This window comes from Ciconia boyciana, chromosome 11 (assembly GCF_034638445.1).
Source record: "Ciconia boyciana chromosome 11, ASM3463844v1, whole genome shotgun sequence".
In the NCBI taxonomy this organism is placed as follows: Eukaryota; Metazoa; Chordata; class Aves; order Ciconiiformes; family Ciconiidae; genus Ciconia; species Ciconia boyciana.
In genome coordinates, this window is record NC_132944.1 from 22,534,822 (window position 1) to 22,557,673 (window position 22,852).

At 58.2% G+C, this 22,852-nt stretch overlaps 2 protein-coding genes across 4 annotated transcripts in view; one reads left to right on the forward strand and one right to left on the reverse strand.

Annotated features, from left to right (window-relative positions):
• The window catches only part of ABHD6 (abhydrolase domain containing 6, acylglycerol lipase), a 27,755-nt gene extending 12,604 nt beyond the window's left edge, over positions 1-15,151 (reverse strand). The window contains exon 1 of one of the 3 annotated variants that reach the window (XM_072876303.1): positions 15,102-15,151. The gene's annotated coding sequence lies outside the window, so the exon portion shown is untranslated. Of the gene's footprint in view, positions 1-3,259; positions 3,317-11,733; positions 11,889-15,101 lie in introns of those variants that run through there. The other 2 variants (XM_072876300.1, XM_072876299.1) reach the window with 2 other exon arrangements.
• DNASE1L3 (deoxyribonuclease 1L3) lies at positions 12,128-18,198 on the forward strand. The gene is made up of 8 exons (XM_072876307.1): positions 12,128-12,259; positions 13,994-14,082; positions 14,694-14,786; positions 15,071-15,183; positions 15,699-15,811; positions 16,185-16,342; positions 17,250-17,346; positions 17,610-18,198. The coding sequence occupies exons 1-8, from the start codon at positions 12,128-12,130 to the stop codon at positions 17,733-17,735; spliced, it is 921 nt and encodes a 306-aa protein (XP_072732408.1). The 3' UTR covers positions 17,736-18,198.
• Positions 18,199-22,852: the final 4,654 nt, after the last annotated feature.

The following is a 22,852-nucleotide window of genomic DNA, read 5'->3' on the forward strand; positions in this document are numbered from 1 at the left end:
TTCCCCGTGCCAGCCGGGCTGAGGCGTCGCGCAGCCGCAGGAAGTCGCCGGCGAGGCAGGGGAACGCTGGCCTGAACTCGCCGGCAGCTTTTGGCCGTGGAAATTCAAGCTGGAGGTGCAGCGGGAGCACTGGATTCCCCCCGCACCAGTGCCCAGGGCTGCTTTGAGCCAGAAAACCCCTGAGAGATCCCCCCATGCCACGGCTGCGGGGACGGGGGTGCCCCAGGGGAGCTCCTGGCCCCATCGTGCCGGAGCGTTTCGGCAGGGCCACGGCAACCACCGCTCGCCACGTGAGACGCGGCACCCAACGCCGGCCACGTGCACCCAGCAAGCCCCACTCGGGGCCCCCGCCAGCCATGGGCGCCTGGAGGGGAGGATGCTCGGGGAGCCCTGCGGCGTGGCCGAGCCTCCTTCCGCGTGGGCAGAGCATCGCCACCGATTTCTATGGTTACACGCGATGGAGGCAGCGGGAAGGGAAACACCGGCAGGCCCAGCTCCACGGTCGGGGGCAGCCACCATCACCCTGGCCCCCGGCACCCCCAGCCCCATAAAGCCACCCCTGCGCCCAGCGGCGCTGCGGGGACACCGGCTCCCCAAAGCCACGCGGGAGCACCCGCGGTGCCAACCCCCTGCCACGGTGCTTTGCCCGGGAGACATGCACCCTCCCCGCCGCACCGGCACCGGGGCTGGGAGCAGGCAGCGTCGCCCCAGCCCCTGGCACCGTCCTTTGTTACCAACCAGAGAGACGTCGTGGGCTTAAAAATAAAAACAAGCCTCGTGGTAACAGCTGTAAGACTTCAGACCACGGCTCATCCATCACTTTGAGGTGTCCCGCGACCAAGAGTCACAGCCAACGGCCCCGAGCATTGCTACTGCCTTCTTGGAAGGATCGCCAAGTACCTCATAAATTAATTTGCAAACATCAATTAGGCAAGTCCGATAAACGCCGTGTGATCACGGCAGCGACGAGGCCGAGCGGGCTGCACATCTGGCAGGGCACGGAATGCCAAACCAGGAGCAGCGGTTCCCGTGCCGGCAGCCGAGCCACAGGCACTAACCACCGCGGCCCCTGCACCCCGCCCGGGAGGACCCCCCGAGACAAGCCACCCCAGGCAGCGGGATGGATGGCCCAAGGACAGACGCCAAGGGGAGGCTCCGTGTCTCCGCTTGTCTCCGACTTCCTCCCCTGCCCCAAATTCAAGCAGATGCCCCAGCACCTGCAAACAGAGGGGCCAAGAGGCGGGAGGGGGCTGCGGGTTGCTACGGAGGACAGCACGGTGACGGTCCCCAGGGCCGCCAGACAAAGGGACAACAAATTACCGTGAGCAAGGTTTGAATCCGCATTGGTATTTTTTCTCTTTCAAGCTCGCTGGGTCACACCAGGGAGGCTGGAGAAGACCCAACAGTGCAACTCAGGTGTATGTATTGATTTTTGTTCCCAGCCCCAGGCAGGACGCAGCAGCAGCAGCAGCAGCAGCAGCAGCAGCACACCCCCGTGCGCGGGATGAAAAATCTGCATTTAGCTCAAAAAAAAAGAAAAAAAAAAGCAATCCCAGAAATGTGCAGGCAGCTGGGTTTGTTACCCAGGGAGACCTGGAGGCTCTTCACCAGGATCAGCATCTCTGGAAGAGCAGGTCTCAGAGGCAACCTCTCTGACGGGGCGAGAGCTGGCAAGGGCTGCCGGGGGGCACGTCGGGGGGCTGCGGCACAACAGCCTTCGCAGGGCAGGGGGGCTCGGCTGGGAAGGGGTGAGCGGCAGCGAACGCGCTGGGCAGCCCCAGTGCGAGGACGGGGCTTTGACAATGCGGGAATCGCGCGCGTGCGCTCCCACGCCGTGCCAAAATTCAGACGCGAAGGTTGTGTCGGGCTGCGCCCGTCGGGAGCGGGCGGCAAAACCAGGGCTGCTGCCCGTGCTCGGCGTTTCACCGACCGCTCCCCGCTCCAGAGCAGCCCGTGTCTGACTGACAATAGGTTTAAAAACTCCGAATAGCTGAAAGCTAAGCAGCACGTTTAGGAATACCTGAATTTTTTTTTTTTTTTTGAAGGACTGAAGAAGAAGAAACATCCACCAATTTTAAGATGCCACTGCAGAACCAGGGGGCTTTGACAGGCCTCAGCGGCTGAGGAGGGGGCCCCCAGAAGCCCTGACGCGCACCGCTAACCAGGTAATAAAAAACCCCCAAAACATGCAAGTAAGCCGTTTCCCTTGGAAACCGCATCCTCAGCAGCCAGAAAAATAATATTGACCATAAACGACGACATAACTAATATTACGATTCCTCCGTGGTATATTTTGCAGCGTGACCTTTTAGATGCCCGTCACAGCGAAGTTATAATTTAAGAGCTATTAATATTTGAAAGATGTCTGTCCATCGGCCAGCCGGCTCTCGGTCTTAATCCAGCCTCCGGAGGGCTGGGAGTCGGAAACGTGCCCTTTCACCTTCATTTATTTATAGCAGGCAGCAATGAGATCATTATTTCTGCAGCGCCGTTTCACAAAACGTGCATCTCTGACCCTTTCGTATCTATGCAACGCGGCTCACAAACGTGAGCCGGAGAATCCGGGCTGGCCCCCGGCCCCGCTCTTGCACCCCGGGCTGGGAACGCACAAGGACGAGGCGTCAGCGTCACCGAAGCCAGCCCGGGGACAAGGGGGCTGAAAAGCGCGGCCGGAGCGGGCTGTGCCACCGGCCAGCTGGTGGTTTAGAAATTCATAACGTGCCCATCCTCCTTCTGGACCCCATCGCCATCCCCAGCCCGCCGCACACGCACGCAGCGGAGGATGCACGGCGCATGTGATGTCACGAGCGTGCCCGGACTCAGTCCTCTCCAGGGTGGGGTGGGAGGGGGTGGGGGGGGGAGGAAAGAGGTGGGGAGGGATGGAGTAGGGGTACAGGGGGTCACCTCCAGGTCCCCTTTCCCAGCATACAGCCCCCTCCCCCCCAATAAAAAAAAGCAAAATGACGGCATCCTCCAAAGAGCAGCGGCCGAGATGCAACGCCGCTCTCCTCCCCTCCGTGCCCCGTTTTCTGATTATTTCTGATGATATTATTATTTATTTTATATATTTTTAAAATTATTTCTTGCATTTTCGTTTTGCTCCCCATCTCCTGCCCATTCTCCCTCCCCCCCCAAGCGATGCCAAGGTTGGGACCGGGGAGGGGGGCGGACGCCGGGACGGCGTCCGGCCCCCCTCCTCCCCTCCTCCCCGGTCCTGGCATTGCTACCGGCAGCCCTGCACCCCCTCCCCGCCTCTCACCGTGCCGATCCGGTCGCAACGGCAGCGCTGAGCAGCGAACCGCGGCTCCGTTGCGCCCTCCCCCCGCGCCGGTGCCGGGACCGGGGCGGCTCCGCGGGGGCGGGCGGAGGGGGGGGATGAGAAAGGGAGGAGGTAGAGGGGCTACAACTGGGTTGGAAGGGGGTGCAAGGGGGTGCAGTGGGGGTGAGAGGGGGGAACGACGGGGGATGCAGGAGGGCTGCGGTGGGGGTGCAAGGGGTGTAACGGGGTGCAAGGGGGATGTAATGGGGCTTCCATGGGGGTACAAAGGGGTGCAATGGGGGCTGCAATGGGGGATGCAGTAGGGCTGCAGTGGGGGTGCAGGGGGTATAACAGGGGTGCAAGGGGGACATAATGGGGCTTGCATGGGGGTACAAGGGGGTGCAATGGGGGCTGCAGTGGGGGATGTAATGGGATTTCAGTGGAGGTGCAAAGGGGTGCGATAGGGCTGCAGCAGGGGGGCAAGGGGGTATAACAGGGGTGCAAGGGGGTGTAGCAGGGGTGCAAAGGGGGACATAATGGGGCTTCCATGGGGGTACAAAGGGGGGTACAAGGGGGCTGCAATGGGGGCTGCAGTGGGGGATGTAATGGGATTTCAGTGGAGGTGCAAAGGGGTGCGATAGGGCTGCAGCAGGGGGGGCAAGGGGGTATAACAGGGGTGCAAGGGGGTGTAGCAGGGGTGCAAAGGGGGACATAATGGGGCTTCCATGGGGGTACAAAGGGGGTACAAGGGGGCTGCAATGGGGGATGCAGCGGGGGATGTAATGGGATTTCAGTGGAGGTGCAAGTGGGGGTGTGATAGGGCTGCAGCGGGGTGTAAGGGGGGCGTAATGGGGCTTCCAAGGGGGCTGCAATGGGGGCTGCAATGGGGGATGCAACAGAGCTGCAGCGGGGTGCAAGGGGGTATAACAGGGGTGCAAGGGGGATGTAATGGGGCTTCCATGGGGGTACAAAGGGGGTGGAAGGGGGCTGCAATGGGGGATGCAGTAGGGCTGCAGTGGGGGTGCAAGGGGGTATAACAGGGGTGCAAGGGGGATGTAATGGGGCTTGCATGGGGGTACAAGGGGGTGCAGTGGGGGCTGCAATGGGGGCTGCAGCGGGGATGCAGTAGGGCTGCAGTGGGGGTGCAAGGGGGTGCAATGGGGGATGTAATGGGATTTCAGTGGAGGTGCAAAGGGGGTGTGATAGGGCTGCAGCGGGGGGCAAGGGGGAGCATAATGGGGCTTCCATGGGGGTACAAGGGGTACAAGAGGGGTGGAAGGGGGCTGCAATGGGGTGCAAGGGGGGATACAGTGCAAAGGGCTGCCAGGCGGCTGCGATGGGGAGATGTAACGGGACCTCAATGGAGGTGCAAGGGGAGATGCAAGGGGGGACATAACGGGGCTTCCGTGGGGGTACAAGGGGGGTACAACAGGCGTGGAACGGGGATACAACAGGGATGCAAGGGGGCTGCAATGGGGTGCAAAGGGAGTGTGAAGGGGATACAACAGGGTGGGAGGGGGCTGCAACATGGGTCCAAGGGGGATACAACAGGGGTGCAAGAGAAATGCAAGGCAGCTGTATGGGGGTTCGGTGGGGATGCAATATCACTGCAACTGGGGGTGCAAGAGGCAATGCAATATGGCTGCAACGGGGGTGCAACGCGGCCGTTCAAGAGGCAACGCAACGGGGAGTGCGAGGGGGGTACAACAGGGTGCGGGGGGAGCCATGGCAGGGATGCAAGGGGTACAGTGGGGAACGCAGTGCAGCTGCAACAGGGATGCAACAGGGATGTAAGGCGCTATGCAAAGGAGACGCAGCAGGGATACAGGGAGGATGCAACAGGCTCCAGAAGTTGTACAAAGGGGTTGCCATGGGTATGCAACAGGGATAAAAAAGGGAATGTGCTACGGCTGCAACGGCGTTACAACAGGGAGGCGCAAGGGTGGACACAACAGGGCTTACGACAGGGATGTAAAGGGGATGCCATACAACTGCCACAGACATACAAAGGGGACCGCAGCGCTGCACCCCCCCAGAGACCGCAGAGCCCCCTCGCACCAGGCCCGGGAGCAAGCCCGGGGTGGGGAACGTCTGTCCCTTTCCCAGGTCCTGGGCCGGGGCTGTGAGCAGGGAGCACAGAGCGCTGCCGCATTTCCCGTGGAAAAGGCACACAGGTTGAAATCAGAGCATGCCACTGAGACTTTTACACCCGGAGGAGGATTTTTAAGCCTGCCATTTAGGTTACAAGCCTGCTACCTGCCCTCTCTTCCCAACAGATGACACTGTTTGCTCTCAACAGCTGCATTTCAACCTGCATTTAAAAATCCGCTCTGATTTTTCTTAAAACTGCCACCCAAATCCTTTTGCTATAAGAAAATTTACTGTCATTCCCCCTGGGTCACATACCAGCTTGGTATGCACCTTTAAGTTATGCCCAAAAATATGAGAAAACTTAATTAAATTGGAAATGAGATCAGCTCCTGAGTAAATGCAAGCAAATTGGGTCAAATCCTCACCGCATCTGTGCTTTCATAAAGGACGTCCCTGTGGTCTGGCAGGCTGGGAGAGCCGAGAGAGGAACTGGCGTAAAGGGCTTTCCGGGTCAGAGTTTACTACAATAACCAAAAGGTTTTGGTAACGTGAGCTGTCAGAAGAGATTTATAACCGAAATCGAGGTTTTTAGGTGGCCCGGTGAAGGCGCGGCACAGCTTCGTGCAGCTGTTTGGGGATTTTGTTTGAAGAGCTTCCCAGTCAAGCCAGGCTCAGCAAAGATGAGCTTCCACTAAGGTGACCTAAGCAGACACAGGAGGTATTTCCCAAGCCTTTAAACGTTGTTTGTAGTCGTATTTGTTTGTTCAACTTTCTTGTGCACGGCCCCAGGCTCCCACGGGACACGTGCCGGGCAGCGCTGACTCACGCCAGGGACGGATCACCCACCGGGCGGTTATTCCAGGCCATCCGGTGGGACTGCCCCTGGAAATAGTCATAGTGAACGATGGCTCTTGAAACCGAGACGCTGAAGCAGAGACCTGCGACGGTTTTATGTCGAAACACGGCACGAGCTAACCGGGGAACTCGCTCTCACGATCTCAGCCATGGGGAAGAGTCGTCGAGTGTCTCCCTTGGTGGCGATGGGGAAAGGAGGGATCCTCAGGGCTCTCCTGAGCCAGCCGCCACCGGGACGAGGCCGCGGCTTCAACGGGTCACGGCCCCGGCGAGGCAGTTGGCAGCACCGTGATGAATTTGCCGGGTGGGGACCGAGGCCGCTCCTCCGTCCCAGCACAGCGGAGGGGACCTGGGGCTCCCCGGGTGGCACGGGGGCCGTGGGGGAGCGGCTGGGCTCCCCGTCCCCGCAGAGCACGGGTGAGCCCCAGGCTGGAGGGGAAGCCCCAGCAGCTCCCTCCTTGGGGACCCTGCAAAGCCATTTTTGGGGCGGCTGCAGCACGGCAAGCTCAAATTAAAGGCCAGCGCCTGCACCGACCTGCCCCGTGCGTTTCATTTCTCCTCGCAGCCCACAGACGCAACTCGTCACACAGCTGCGCAGCCGGCGAGGCCCGAGTCACCCCCGTGTCACCCCCCCGGGCTGCCGGCGTTTCGGAGCCCAGCACCAGCTATCCCGGCCCTCGGCCGAAAATTCCTCATTCCTAATGCCAGCGTCAGGAGCCGGGCTTCCCACCGGCACAGGAGCACAGCTTTGATGCTGTGAGCAGGGCAGAGGATGACTTGTGATCCAGTTAGAAACAAAATGTCTTTCTAAATCAGAGTAGCCACAGGAAAAAAAAAAGTCAAAAATAATCAGTATTAGCTGTCCTACGTCCCCAGAAACAAGGCAGCGAGACTTTCACGTAAACTGCCTTGTTTTCCATGGGCAGGTGGAAGCTCTGGCTGGGTTCGGGCTGTGGAGGACGGAAGCTTCTGCCTGCCCAGGCTGGGGAGCTGTGCTGCTCCCCCAGATGAAAGGCTTCCACGTTGTTTTCCACTGGTGGGCGATGAATCGCCAGGGAACACGACGGGATTGTTTGCAACTATAACAAGTCACGGCACGCCGCTTTGGCGACGTGAATCATCTTCCCGGGGCGATTTGCCCCCATCTGTTTCCACTCACGCAGCGTTGGCCCTGTGGCACGACGCCGTGAGCAAAATCCCCGGGGAACCACGGGCGTGGGAGAGCCCCGCGCGCCCCGCGACGCCGGCACGGCCCCGCAGCCCACCCGCGGGACTGCTGCTGAGGAACGCCTTGCCGTGCCCTGAGCAGAGGGCAACTTTAATGACGTACAGCCGCCAAAATTCAACCCCCAGGGCAGGGGAAAGATCCCGGCTCACCCCGGTTCGCACAGAGCAGCTCTCTGAGCGCGGTAGACGATAAGGCCTCCAGGCACAGCTCTGGGCAGCCCCGTCGCTCCTCAGCGGCTTCATTGCACAACCTGGGACAAACGCAGGAACAAATGCTCCCGACTTTTAAAACGTTATGAAAGCAAGCCCTACTTGCCTGTTAACAGCCTTAAATAATACTTTCTTAACTCTGCTCAAAGTTAATGCATATATTACACACATTTTAATTATGTCTTTGCCTGCTGACAGTCAGGGTGTACTTATTGTCACAAACCCCTCCTTATTCGGTGGCTACAATATCTTTATGGAGGGGTAACTTCAAAGCCTGCTCTAATCGTCACACGTCAAAGCCTTTATTTCAGATTACCGCGTGCTCTCCTACGTCTCAGCTAAGTGGCCTCGCTCAAGAGACTGAAAACACGACGAGGAATTTTTCCTTGAACTGCTTCAACGCGCAGGCTTTCACGCTTTAAACCACTACTTGCACGATACTGACGTATGAAGTTGAAAAAGAAAACCCGATCAGAGTCCTGTACCAGCAAAGGAGTTATGTCCTGACAGTAATTTGTTAAGTAGAGCATGTACCTTCCAGAATTATCGATAACGTATCAAAGAAGACCCTACTGATTCAACACATACCATGTACCTTGCACGCCACATATTTTTAACCCTCGATTATACTGAATTTCCAGAGGGTCACGCCGGGACACTCACCGCCCTTAGATTGACACCGAAGCCGCTTCCCAAAGGACCATATTTGGTCCGCAGCCCAATTGTGAACTTTAGCAATGTGAAGTGGCCCAAGTGCTTTGCTACTTATTAACTTGAAATTCCAGGAGAGTGTGATAATACACTCTGCCCCATGGTTGTGATAAGGTCACTGAGAGCCCAAAGGTCATTCCATTTGCCCAAAGGAACCTACTTTTACGGTGACGTTGGTGACTTCGGGGCCGGCCCTTCCTGCTTCTCCCACAGACCTCCCCTCGCCGCAGCAGATGTTGACAGAGATGCAATTTGGGTCAAAATGACAAAAATTAAGAAACACCCAACACCTTAAAGTCTGGCACATGGGGAAGGGAGCGCGTCGGCCCCTTGTCCAGAAAACAGAGCTATGGTGGCATCTGGGGAAAACCAGAGCTATGGTGGCATCTGGGGAAAACCAGAGCTGTGGTGGCATCTGGGGAGCACCAGCCTGGAGGTGCTGGTCCCCACAGTGTCCCCTCGCACCCCCCCTGCCCACGCTGCCAGTGGCTTATGGGGGTGCAGAACAGGGCGGCAGGGACCCCCTGAGGGGCCGGGGCTCGGGCAGGCTGGCAGCCTCTGTGCCCTTTGCGGAAGGTGCACAGCAGCGCTGGCGTCCCCAGCGGCGCTGAACCCCCCCCAGCACGCAGGCACCACGTTTTGCCCACGGGAGGAGAAATAAAGCTTCGGCGTTATTTTCCGGCGCCGAGCAAAGCCCCAGGGCGACGTCGTGCCCCAGAGGTGCCGCCCCCCACGAAGCAGCCCGTGGGTCACGCTGCCCTTCAAGCCCAGAACAGGCTTCCTCTGCCAGAGCAGAAGGGATGTGGGCTCGCCCACGGTCTCTCCCTGCAGCCCTCCCCGAGAGGCGCAGGAAACGTCAGCGATCCTCTCAGTCCATCTCTGCCAGCAAAAACAAAGCTGCGGGTGCCCCGCGAGGCGGCCAGGGCTGCGGCCGAAAGGAAGCGGCTGCGCCTGAGGAGAGAGGGGGAACCCCCACATCGCTGCCGGACCCTCGTGCCCCCGCTGTCCCATGGGACCCTGTGCTGGCATACGGTACGGGGACACATCCCACGCCATCCGTCCCCCGGCGCCTTCCCGGGAGCGGAAAGAAGACCGCGGCTGAATCACTGCTGCGGAGGCAGCGAGGCAGCGGCCACAGCCCCGCGCGCCCAGCGCAGGCAGCTAGCAAAGCTTGGCTGAAGGACCCTCAGGAGGAGCAGGCAGGGCCTGGGCAGCGCCTACGCCCTGCTCTAAGCTCTTGCCCAAGCTTTGGCATTGCCTGCAGCCTCATCACCTGCCTCTTCGGCCCCGGGAGAGGATGAGGAAGGGCTTTACTGGGGAACGTCCCGCAGGTGCTGCTCAGCTGGAGGTGGTGTCCCTCACCAGCATCACTCAGAGCAGGGGTAAAAACCCGACCCAGGCTGCTTTCACCAGCAGCTTCACCCCGCTTGCGCGAGACCAGGACAGCCCTGCGCTGGCAGGGTTCGTGGCCCGCATCAAGCGGGTTTTATGGCCTGATAAGGAGCAAAGAGTACATGCACAGAAAGTGCAGCAAACCGAGAGATGAAGCGGTGCAGAAAGGAGCGTGAGCTGCCTGCGTCCCCCGCGCAGGTCGGCCGTCTGTCCGGGCGGAGGGAGGCTTTGTCTGTCCTGCTGATAACGCCTGGGGCGGGGGAAAGGGGAGGCTGATAAGTGAGCAGCCCTGGGCACAAACACGGCATCGACGAAGGTGGGTCCCCGCGGTTCAGGGTTAAAGCCCTCACGGGCACCGCAACAAACGCTTGCTTTTTGATGCCCGGGTAGCCAAAGCACGGCTGCTTCTGGGGGGAGCTCCGGCTGTTGGTGACTCTGACCCCAAGGCTGCAGCCTCCACCTCAAGCCCTTGGCTCACGCTGTGCTTTTAGCAAGGTCAGGCGGGAGATTTACAACCCCTGAAGCTGTCGCTTCCCTCCCTCTTTATTAGTTTCATCCAGAGCCTGTCCTGCCCGAGGCTGGCTCAATTAGAGAGCCAGCGGAGAGAAAGCACTGTACGACCCCTGTTATTTCGGCGGGTTGCACGCCTGCTCCCCGGGTAGCTGCGTTCATCAGCGAGCAGCAGGGCAGCGGGGCCGCAGGCCCCTCGCTGGCACCAATTGCTCCAAATCCCTGCCCAGCCAAAATGGGTTTGTGGTGCCCGTTCCCGTGCTCGCAGCACGCACCCTGGAGAGCCGCAGCCGCCTCCCCGGCAGGACCGGGATCTCGCTCTGGTCTGCCGTGCTGCATTTTTGGGAGCCCCCCATGCGCTGTGTTTTGTGCCAGCTCCATCTGACCCTGTTTAATTGATTTAGACAGGGCTGGGAGCCATGCACCGGTGCTTCTGGATCCGGACCTGCACGGGCGGCCGTGCAGGCAGGGCAGCGGGGTGCAAACAGCCTTCGTGGCTGTTCTCAGGAAAAGGAGAGAGGATGTGAAAGCACCCTGTAAGCACAGGGAGAAAAATCCAAGACACTTGAAGATGCCATTCAGCCTGACTTCTTGGTATACCTCCCACCATTATACCTGATTGGGGGCCCACAAATGCATCTCCGGCAGAGGAGGAAGGGAGGGCAGGGGGATGGTTTTCCTGCAAAAGCCGCCCCAGCTGTAGCATCCTCACTCGAGCGTCCCCTTGGCCAGACTCATGTGTCCCCTTCCGCCACGCGGCACGAGCCGGACCCACGTGCACGCACCTTGGGTCACCAGCCCGAGCGTGCTGCGCTGGGGACACTTGGCCGGGAGTCTGGGGGCAGCGCTGGGACCATCACAGAATCACAGAATCGAAGAGGTTGGAAAAGACCTTTAAGATCATCGAGTCCAACCACAAACCCAACACTGCCAAGCCCACCACTACACCATGTCCCTGAGCACCTCATCCAAACGGCTTTTAAATCCCTCCAGGGATGGGGAGTCCACCACCGCCCTGGGCAGCCTGTTCCAGTGCTCGATAACCCTTTCGGTGACGTACCTTCCCCAAGGCTGCACCGCGGCGGCTCAGCCAGCCGGCCCTGTTAACTGTGGGCAAATGAACGTGGCCGTCCCGCGGCAAGCGTCCCGCGGCAAGCGTCCCGCGGCAAGCGTCCGCAGCAGGGCACATCACAGCTCTGGGCGAAGGGAGAGGCGGGTAAAAGCGCGCGGCCTCGAGCGCTGGGTGGTTTATCGCTTTCTCACAGCATGACTTTCCGACCAAGGCAAAAGCAGAACAAAACAGGGACGTGGTCAAAACCTCCGTGCCCAGGGCGTCCCACCACCGTCGCCTTTCACCGGGCTTTCTCGTGCCCACCACCAGCGCCCTCCAGAAACCCCTCTCCCCCCACCGCTGCGCCCCAGCCCCTTTCACCATCTGCCCCAGGACCTCCTGGTCCTGCAGGCTCCTGCCCTCTCACCTGGGGCGGCCCCAGGAGCCCGGTCCCGGCCTGGCACTGCCCAGGGTGGTCCCGGCTGGCGCGGCAGGCATCCCACGGCGCGTCCCTCCCCGTGGGGAGGGGTGCTGGGGTCTGGCAGAGCAGTTGCTCCTCCAGGATGGAGAGTTCAGCTCAGAAGAGCTGGTTTTCCCCCAAAGCAGAAGTTCCAAGTCTCCGTGCTGCTTCGTGCTGGGAGATGGAAGTGAGGGAAAGGAGGAAACGGCGATTCCTGTTCGTGTTCGTGATCGACACAGCTGCGTGCTCCGTTTGGCCTCCCAACCGGCCGCAGAGGGACGGATGCACACACACACACACACACACAAATCTCTATTTATAGCCACACTCACAGCGACTCATTTTGCCCAAGTCCCTGAAGATGTTGCTCTTCATCTTGCTTTCACTCTTCAATTTCAACCCGTCTCGGAGCCTAAAAATCTGCTCCTTCAATGTGAGGTCTTTTGGAGAAACAAAAATAGCCAGGCCTGAAGTCGTCGATGCCGTGGTAAAGGTACGTTCGTTCGCCTGGATGAGACAGACATTGAGCTGTCCGAGGATTTCTTAGCTACGTGATCTTGCACTTTATTTATTTTTCACAGTTGAATTTCAAGTAAAAAAAAAAAAGAGTTAATAATTTAAATCATTTCATACTCTTAAAGCAAAAATCAGCCTGTGGTTGAGTAGGGTGTTTGCTGTTATTTTAGCCTGCATGGGAATATAACAGAAACAACATTTGCTGTTTCCTTTGGAAATGGAGTTAGGAAAGGAGGAAAACCTCTGTGCACAGTAAAAATAATTTTCACTTTGAATCCACAGAGCTTTGTTTTGTGATACACTATTTACCTTGCCTATGTGCTAATTATTCTGAAATATTCTTGTCTAATTAAATGTATTCTCAGGGCAGCGGAGAGTATCGTATCAGAGTGTGGCACAAAACTGAAAAGCCTGATTGCTAATTCCTGTAAATAAACCCTCACCGTCAGGCTTCCTCTGCAGCAGCTGAAGATAACTCAGGTTTTTAGAAGAACCAGGTTTTGGACTTGCAGCTTTTGCAAGTCCGCTCCGAGAGGCCCCGGTACCGGAGGACGCAGGGCTCGGCGGCAGCGGGATGGCTGCGCGTGCCGCGCGGCAGCAGCCAGGAACGCCGCTGTTTGGGTGGGCGTCAATCCTTTCGTCGCAAAGAGCTGGAGGAGAGGGGTTCGCTGGGGTTGGCATTTCTGGCTCGTTCTTCCTATACTGTCAGTACTATGGGCAATATATACTAAATTATGGGCAATATATTCCTTTCGTACAAGTTTCAGGGGGCAAAAAGGGGCTTTTTTCCACAAAACCACCTGCAAAGTTTGAAGAGCGACAAAACCGGGGGCAGAAGGAAGCCCCTGCGCATGCCGGGCTGCGGGGCGAGCCGGGCTTTCCCGCGGGGAATCCCGGCACCGGCCGTGGGAGCCGTGGGAGCCGTGGGAGCCGAGCCAGGCTGGGGCAGCCTCCCCCCGCTCCCCAGCACCCTGCGGCTCGGCTGCCGTGCTGCAGCCCACGGGTGCCGGCACCCCGTTGTCGGACCGGGGATGGCTTCGGGCTCTACGGGCTGTTTCAGAGGGGTCTGCGGCAGACGACTGGGAGAGGCGAATGCTGACAGCACACGCAGCTTTCGGAAGGCACGGCATAGCGATAGGACCTCAGGGGTCTATCCACCAGAGAAAGGATGGAAACCGTTGCAGTGGGTTGATGATAGATGCAAACAGGCTCTCCTTGATGTCCCCAAATCCTCCTGCCACATCTGTCTGGGCACCCAGTGAGCTGGGACGCTTGTGTGCAGCGCTGGGCCGACGCAGAGAAGAAAACCTCCACGGCAAGGGGCAGGGAGGAGAGAAAAGCACGGCCGACCGTGGCGGGGCGGCCGGGGCAGCAGCCCAGCCGTGGCAGCGGGAGAGCAGGCTGGCAGCAGCGGCTCCCGCTGCCCCTTCCCCTCCACACTTCCTCCTCCGGGCAGGCACAAAAGCTTCTCAACACATCCAAAACCTCTCTGCTCTCGAGTTCCCTCTCCCAGCTCCCGTGTGGGCGTGAGGCCGCTCTGAAAGCAGAAGGGCTTTGCTCCAGCCGCTGCCCCCATCCCATGACCCCAGGCTGGGTGCCGCTTCTTCCACAGAGGACTTCCCCCGCACCAGTAGCCACTTCTTTCTAACCTCTTTCTGGTCCTGCAAAACCCACCGCTTTGCAAACTTGCTTCTGCTCCTTCCCCTTGCAGATCGTCTCTCGCTGTGACATCACGTTGCTGATGGAAATAAAGGAGAGCAAGAACCGGGTTTGTCCTCTCCTGGTGGAGAAGCTCGCCAGGTAGGGTGGCCATGGGCAAGGAGGCAAATATTGGGAACGATGCTCGGCAAGAGCCCATGCTCTGCTCAGTGCCACCTTACCGGCGTGAGAGCTCAAGGTCTGGGCTCTGCCCCAGCCGTCGAGGAGGGACCAGGCTCTGGCAGCCTCGCTGAAGGCCAGGAGCAAAGGCAGCTCCAGACCGCTGTAGGACACGTATTTTTTAATCAAAATAACCGAGTTAGATTCAATTTGTTGAAGATTAATTCTCAAAAGCAAACAGAAGGGAGGGCTAGCACTGGGCCGGCACTTTCTGCAGGGTCAGGAATGGCTTTAGGCTGGCGACTGCCTGCCTGGACCGACGGTCCCGAGGAAAGAGCAGCGTAAACCTGGCCGGACACGAGACCCGGCTGAGAGAGAGGCAGAGGCTGCAATAGGCAGGGAGGATGTAGAGCGAAAGAGCCAGCGACGGAGCACAGGTCCAGACCACAGGTCCTGAGACGGTTTTTTGTCTCTGCCACCCGCCTCTGAGGTCAGGCAGGCAACGTCCCCTACCCTTGGACAAAGGCGAAACTACCTCCTCCTCGGCCCTTTTGAATGCAGAAAGAAATTCAGGAAAACCACTTTCCTTCCAGTCAGCTGAAGGGGCCGAAGGAGGAATACAGCTGCGTGGCCAGCGAGCGGCTGGGAAGGAAGAGCTACAAGGAGCAGTACGCCTTCATCTACAGGTGAGCCAGCCGGCCCCGCGCGCTGCCCTCCCGCGTCGCCGTGCCGCAGAGACAGGCTGGACGCGGTGGCGATGGCTTTGCTCCGAGGGAGCTGGGGAGGCGCAGGCTGCGCGGGCGGGATGGGCTGTGCCTGGGTACGGGCATCGTCCCGGGCACGGCCACCAGCCTGGCTGTGTCCGTCCCGGCCCACGGCCCGGGGTCCGGGTCAGAGCACGGAGTCAGTGTTAGACACATCCCGGCGAGCCACGAGCCCGCCATCCCCTATCCTGTTTATTCTGCTGCAGGCAAGAGCTGGTATCTGTGAAACAAACTTACCAGTACCCTGACACCCAGCCTGGGGACGAGGATGCCTTCTCCAGAGAGCCCTTTGCCATCTGGTTCCAGTCTCCAAAAACCGGTGAGATGTTTCAGAAACAAATTGTTCTCCCACCAGCGAGTCTCACGGAGCGAGAGGCCGCCGGCTGGACCCGCGCCCACGCTGGGGGCAGGCAAAAGGGGCCGCGTCCTCACCCCACGCTGCATTTCCTGACAAGAGCAGCGTTTGCCTTTGGGGCCGCTGCCTCCGGCATCGCCCGCAGCTCGGTGCACGCCGCAGCCCGGCGGCCGGCGGCCCCAGGAACGCCTCTGCCAGCGGCTCGGTGGATGCGCTCCATGCCGGCGGCGCAGCCCCAGGAGCAGCTCTTGCCATGGGTGCCGGAGCGGGGTTTGCCTTGCCCTGACACAGCACCTCAGCATCGGCTGGGCGCTGACGGGGAGCACGGTGCAATTACACAGCAAATGCCTCTGATCCACAGCCAGAACAGAAGCCGCTCTTCTTCAGAAAAAACCTTCTTGCTTCCAAGTCTGTTTCTTTGTGACTCAGTGTGTGTTTAACCATTACATTTTTTCCTGTTCTTTTGTCTTGCTTTTAAGCTGTTAAAGAGTTTGCTGTAATCCCTCTGCACACCACACCAGAGACAGCAGTACGGGAGATTGATGAGCTCTATGATGTATATTTAGACATAAAACAGCACTGGAAAACCGAGGTTAGTTGACACATCCACGTTACTAACAGCGGCTTTGGTACCGAGTCACCTGGCACGCTATGCACTATTCACAGCCTGATAACCTTAAAACCGTTGAGAACAAGCCCCAGATTTTTAGTCTCCCTTTGATGTATTTTCATCGAGTTCTCCACACTTTAGTCGGTAAACTTGACCTCCCGATAAAACTGCTGTTTTATCAGCATGTCTTGGTGGTGGGCCCAGCAGAAAGGAGAAGCCCCACTGCGCTCAATGAGCGCTCGCTCTTTGAGCTCTATGGGCTATTGGGAGCATCTGTTGACCCTAAAGGTCCTCGCTGGTCTTCTTTTGAAGAGCCATCCTCATGATTACTTTTGAAAACCCTCCTAACTTCCAGAACTTCATCTTCATGGGGGACTTCAATGCTGGATGTAGCTACGTTCCCCAAAAGCAGTGGAAGAACATCCGGCTGAGGACTTACTCCGAATTCGTCTGGCTAATCGGCGACAAAAATGACACGACGGTGAAGGGAAGCACAAGCTGCCCGTATGACAGGTAAAGGGTTCCCTGCCATCCATTCCCTGTTTATGTCTCTCTGAGAAAAAAAATATATGGAAAGGTGTCAGTGACTGTCAGATAAAGCAAATGTGCACGAGGCCTTCAAAGAGAAAACAGTATCCAGGGGGAAATGAGACCTGAACACTTCCAGTCAGGAGCACAAAGCACTTTCCAGGCTCGTTGGCAAGCAGCTTTGCAGAAAGGGCAAGATTTCATGCAAGAACCAGCCATCGCCGCGGCTTAGGTGGAGGTGAACGGCAGTCAGTCACCCAGCACTTCCCATCTGCAGAGCCCTGCAGACACCCGGGCGGGAGGTGCTGCTGCCTCCTCCGTGCCGGCTCTGCGCCATGGTTTTTGCTCTTGCATTCGTAATTTGGATTGACAAATGCAAAAAGCGGTTCTGCTCAGGAGGCGGGACGCCTCGCCTTCCCCGGGCACGTGGCGAGTCCTGCTGCTACCTGCAGCTCCCTCAGCAGGGACAATAAATACATCAGCTTATTAGAGCCCAAAGTCAAGACTTAAACCTCTTGCAGAACGAGCTTCTGGATCAAAGCAGGACTTCACTGAGACTTCAGCCATTGGTGTCCTATGATTTTTGTATCCAAAGTACGGCTTTGAACTTTGCAGCACTGTTGGGGCGGGTTTAGATACAAGTCATTTAACGTTGGCTTCCACGGCCAACACACGCTGAGGTACGTAGGTGTCTCACTCCCAAGGAAAGCAATCAGCCAAATGCCGCAGAAAGCACGTCCTGGCATCTCTAGGTGGGCAGCCCATGGGAAAGGACAAACCATGCGTAGCTGTGACTCCATCAAGGCCACCTCTCCGGCCACCGGCACGGTGCAGCGTGGCTGTTGCTGTTTGGGCATCCCATAACAGCACCCCGTTCCCTTGCTCCTTGCAGGATCGTGGTCAGCGGGCAGAAGCTCCTCCAAGCCGTCGTGCCACACTCTGTCAACATTTTTGATTTCCAGAAGGACTTTCAGATGACCGAGGAGGAGGTAGGCGCAGCGTGGCCTCTGCAGCAATGGGGCAAGGGCTAACACAGGAGCGCAAAGCCGGCGGTGGGATCCAGGCAGTTTTGAACGTGGTCTTGTCCGTAAAACCGTCGCATCCTCCCGAAGTGATGCAATGCTCGCCTTGCACCTCCCCACATCCGCCGCTGCCCATCCACCTCCCTGCCACCGCGGTGGAACCCCTGCGGCAGGGTTTGGAAAGGGCGTGGGCGGCCAGCTCCCAACCCCTCTGTGCCGTTGTCTTGCAGGCGCTGGGGGTGAGCGACCACTTCCCCGTAGAGTTTGAGTTAAAAGCAAGAGGCGGCTTCTTCAACTGGCTGAAATCACAGTTTTCAAGGAAGAGGAGACCAAGAAAGAGCCGCCACTCGAGCTGATGAGCTTGCTGAGTCCTCTCACGTGGCGTGGAAATACACAGATGCCAACAGACCTTGTAGAAGGCTAGTGTAGATATACTCACAGCAAGTGCAACACTCAGTGGGAAAAAAAAAACCCCAAATGTTTTGTTAAACTTCAAATGTTTTGGGTAAGAAGGTGAATTAAAACTTCAGGTTATTTTCCTTACTGTATGCGAAAATAAATCGGCTAGAAGCAGCACACTAGACTTACGTACTGTTCCCAAATGTAAAGAGCTACTGCAAGGATAAAATACTTTCGTGTGCTTTACCTGTAAGGGCTGAAGGGCAGGGATCTCCACGCGCTCACGCGGGCTCTGGAGCTCTGCCATTCCTCCGCAGGGGCAGAGGGATTAAAAGGACCTTTCTGCATCGCGCACGTGTGTGTGTGTGTGCTTCAGAGTCGCAACCGGTGGGACACGGGTCTGTGCCTGGTGATTTGCGATGTAAAATGTTGCTGAACTTAAGAGTATTTGCTCAGGCGGGGTTTGAAACTGCTCGCAGCATCCAGGGCTTGGGGAAGGACAGAAAGAAAAGACAGAGGGACAGGCAGCGAGAGCCCCTTGTCCGCACTAACCCAGCCAGGGAGCAGCAGGCAGGGAGCGGCGGTGGTTCCAGCCCTGCCTGCCAGCTGCCGTCACCCTGCCCGCAAACCTGGGGGGAGAAGTCCTGCGGATCCCAGGCAACAGCGCTGCCCACAGAGAGCGTGAGCAAAACTTAAATTAAAATCTGATTTCAGCACCCTGCCGTGGAAGAGAGCTGCATCCCCCCCCAAACCTCCACGGCAGCCTAAAGTTCTCCGATGAACCAGACGTTAATGATGGTTATTTAACAGAGTGGTGCAGCAATCTGTTTTCTCAGCTCAGCCCGCAGGCTGTATTTAGTGCAAACCAAGCCCCGTCACACAGATGGCATCTGAAAAGTGGGAAGAATCCAACCGTTAGTAGAGGCAAATATTCATCGCCCTTCATCAACACCCCCTGGTTTGTCTGCTGACGGGGCAGGGAGGGCTGGCAGACGAGATACACTTGCAGGGGAGGAAAACAGTTTGGCCTTTGCGAAACTCGCTGTCTGGGGAGAAAGAATTTGAGGAAAGAAACTAAATCGAGAGGAGATTATCCCAAGGGGAGGCATGCAGGGCAGACACCCCCCTCCCACCCCCCCCCAACTTTCAGTAGCAATTAATCTTGAAACGATAGAGCATTGCATAAGCTCCCTCGGTTATACGCCAGCCAAGGCAAAAAGAGGGAAAGAGCCTGATTAAGAGCAAATATTTACATTGGGATTTTTATAGAAACGCCACTGTCTGGCTGACAGCAGCGATGGCCCATGCGAAGGCTGAAATCAGCCTAAGCCTCTGGCCTCACATCTTAGTCCTACATAAGCCCCCACTCTCTTTTGGCTTTCCGAGAGAAGCAATGCACAAAGGAATAAATCACACTCCAGGAAAGCAACAATGGACACATTCAATCCTGAAGAATACGTAAACATGACTAAGTTTTACTGGAAAAGCTTTGTCCTTATTTGTGGCAGCGAGTAGCGTCCTTTACCTGGCATCTGAAGACAAGAGACGTGGCCCGAGAGGAGCTGCTGCAGCGGCTGCAGCCTCAGGCGTGACGTTAGCGGCTGTCGGGCTGGAGACGCTGCCGCAGAGAGGTTGAGCGTTTGACCGGCAGAGACATCTTAATGCAAAATGCTGCTGCTGCTGCGGGGAGAGCCGGGACGCCCTTCTGTGGGACTCCAAGCAGGCAGACAGCGTCTGCGCTCGGTTCATAACGTTTGGCAGGGGCTGGGAGGGGTCCAAAGCTCGTGCAGTCAGCACGGTCGGTCTCTGTAGATGTTCCTGTGTATATTCCATACGCTCATTGGACAATATTGTAAATACATCCTGAAATGTTTAACGGTTTACATCTTCTCTAGATTTTCCCCACCGTGGATCATTACCCAGTTGTCCCAAGTGCAAAGGCGTTTTTCAGTTGTTCCAGCCTGCAGGAGCCTCGATGTATTCTGCAGCCAGAAGAAAGTTTCTCTTTAGATGAATGAGGCTCCTTGAGCTTTATTTATGATCAAACAGGAGTTTTACCCAGGGAATCCAAAAGTGGCCTGGAGAGACTCTGTCTCATGCGAGCCAGGTCTCGGATGGTGGCTGGGAGAGAGACAAAGAGCCTCTTCAGAAGCCGAAAACTCTGTTCGCTCCACAGCAGCCCCGGCCAGGTGAGAACAGAGAGCAGATAGGGTCCCGCTGAACGAATCGTGCTGAGACCCCCTGACCCCTCAGGTCTGGGTCCCCGGGACGCCCTTCTCCAGCGCAGGGTGCTGGAGGCACCCTCGCTTCCCGCAGAGCCGAGCTCTCCCCTGCCCCGCACAGCACCCCCCAGCCCCCCGGGAGGTCCCTGCTGCCCTGCGCCGGCGATGGAGCCAGGGCTGCCCCTCGCCCTGCGGAAACCCGCACGGACACGGGTTTTGCTGCCCTGGGCGAGCGAGTCCCTCGGCAGGGAAACCCCCAGGAACCCACGGCAGCAGCCGAGGCAGGGCTGCCATTTCTCCATAACCTCCGTCATCTCCGCTGGCTGGGTTTGTCCGGCTGCACCTTGGACTCATCTGAACGGGGCTGGTGTCCTCCTCTGGCCTTGGCACTGCTCCCCGCTAACCCCCGAGGGCCCCGACACCTCTCTGCCTGTGCCACAGGGCGAGAGACGCTTTGGCCCCGGGCAAGGCTCCACGTACCTCCTTTTGCCTCCTTTTAGGTACCGGCAGCAACGAGGAGACAGGAGAGCTGGTACGAAACCCCACAGGGACCCACCTGGCTTGTTCGCTCGGGGTCCGTATGTCCCCAGACGCAGACCAACGCAGGATGCACTGCTATTGAATGTGCGGCACTAGGGGAACATTGAGAAATTATATATAAACCACCATCAGTCAGACAACCATGCTGGGATGTGCTGTTCAATGAACTGCACAGGATGGGGGTCAGCGGGACCGGGGACCGTCCCCTCTCTGCTCCAGGGCAAGCGTCCCCAGCTCTGAAGCACGGCAACACCCGTGTGCGGCCCAGCCTCTCTTAGCTGGGTTTACATCCACATTTCCTTTGCTTTCCTGAAAGTTTAACTGTGCACAAATACACACAAACGTGGGCAATCCAAGCCTGAACACCCTCCAAAGCTCCCGCTGCTTCCCCACCACGTGTGCGACGGGCGAACAGAAGCAGGACCAAAGCTGCCGCTGCCGGGGTTTGGGCTGGACCCGCATGCATCCTGTCCCTGGGCGTACAGGCGTACAGACGTACAGACGTACGGCCACACACAGGCGTGCAGCGAGCAATCGAGCTGCAGCCCCGAGAAAGGCTGTGCTGCGCTATCGCCCAGCAGGGCCGGTAGCACTGACAGCGATATCAAAGGCAGAAAAATCAAAGACCCTACCGGTGTGGGACTGCCGAAACCAGCAGCTGGCCCGAGCCTGGCTGCTTCACGGCTCCCTCAGCGTCTGGGGGGATTGCGGGGAGCAGCGCGGAGCCCCGGGCTGCACTCGGCCGCTCACCGATGGAGCATCTGCCACGGAGAAAGACCGAGAGCGGAGCAGAGGCTCCCTGGGCAGCGCTCACAGGGCGGCCGCGGGGAGCTGGTTCTCAGCCTCCCTGAAGCAGTGCTCAGCGGTCTGCTGGGGCTTTCCTCTGCCGAGCAAGCCAAGGAGACGGAGAGCAGAAGGCGCAGACAGCAGTCATCCTTTCCCTGCCTTTATTCCAAAAGGAAAACAAATAGAAAATTCACTTTTTTTTTTCCCCCCCTCCACCTATGCGCCATTAAAAGTATTCCCACAACCTCTGCCAGCCCCTTGCCCAGGATACATCTATTAGAAGTATTCCCGCAACCCCCGCCAGCCCCTTGCCCTCGTTTCTCCTTTCTGCAAGGGCGTCTGGCCACCGCGCGTGCATTCCATATTATCAGGGCACCCTCTGGTGGCACCGCCATAAACCGGGGGGCCGCGGTACGTAGACCCCGACGCCGCAGCGCAGCCCCCAAACTGAGCTGCCGTAAGGAAACAGGGTTTCACCCTTAGCCGGGAGCTCACGGATCTGCGTCCCCATACGTGCCTCTATACGGACCTTCGCTATTCACTGCCAAGAGCTGGCCCGCAGCTGACCCCAAAGTGTCCCCGTCTCGCTGTGGCTGTAAATGAGCTTTGCAACGACAAGGTAGCACATTTTTTGGCTCCAGGCCTTTTTATTCATTGCCCGCAGTTATTTAACTAGGAAACGCGCTGCGATGACCTTTACAAGGCGGCCCTGCTCGCCGGCAGCGGCTCCCAGGACCGGGTGCCGGCAGGTTCCGGGGCACGTCCACCCCGGGGACTCCCTGGGGTCCCTTGCCGTACCTGCACCGAGAGCATCGGGGTGGCTGGCTTAGCCCAGCCGCGCTCACAGCCTTTCCAGCCTGCCTGGCCCCCCGCCATGTCTGTCTGCGTCTCCGCTTTTGCCCCCTGGCAGCTTGTACCTGGTTTTGGGAGCAATGCGAGACCACGCCGGCCCCAGGGCCACCAGCCCCGCTCTGCCGTCCCTGTCCGTGGCAGAGGCCGCCGACCCCCTTCTCCGGCGCTGGGGGAAGCCGGGATTTGGCTCGGGGGCTCTTTCCGCGGCCCCCGGGCTGGGTGTACCCCACGTTCCTCTCCGCTGTCCCGAGGGTTAAGCGACACAACCTCTCTGCTATCACCCGGTATAAAACTATGAACGCCCTCTCTGTGCAGTCTGCTTTTCCAGCTGGTGTGAAAAACCAGGTTAAATACTTCATGTGTCATTTTAAATATAGTGCCTCAGCTGTCGGTGTTTGCAGGGTATTTTCTATTAGTCGGGAGACAGATTTATAGGAATTAATTTCCATATTGGCAAAGGAACCAGAAACCTTCCCCGAAAAGCTCTGCAAATGCTGGCATTTGAACCACGACTGCTTTCTGTGCGTCCCAGCGGGGAGGGGGGCTGACCCCGGGCATTTGCAGTGCAGCCCGATGCAAAATCCCACCCCTCAAAATAAAGAACCCCAGCAGGACAGCACCGTCAGAAACCCGTACCCTCCACGCAAGGCCAGCTCCGCCACGGGGCTCGGAGG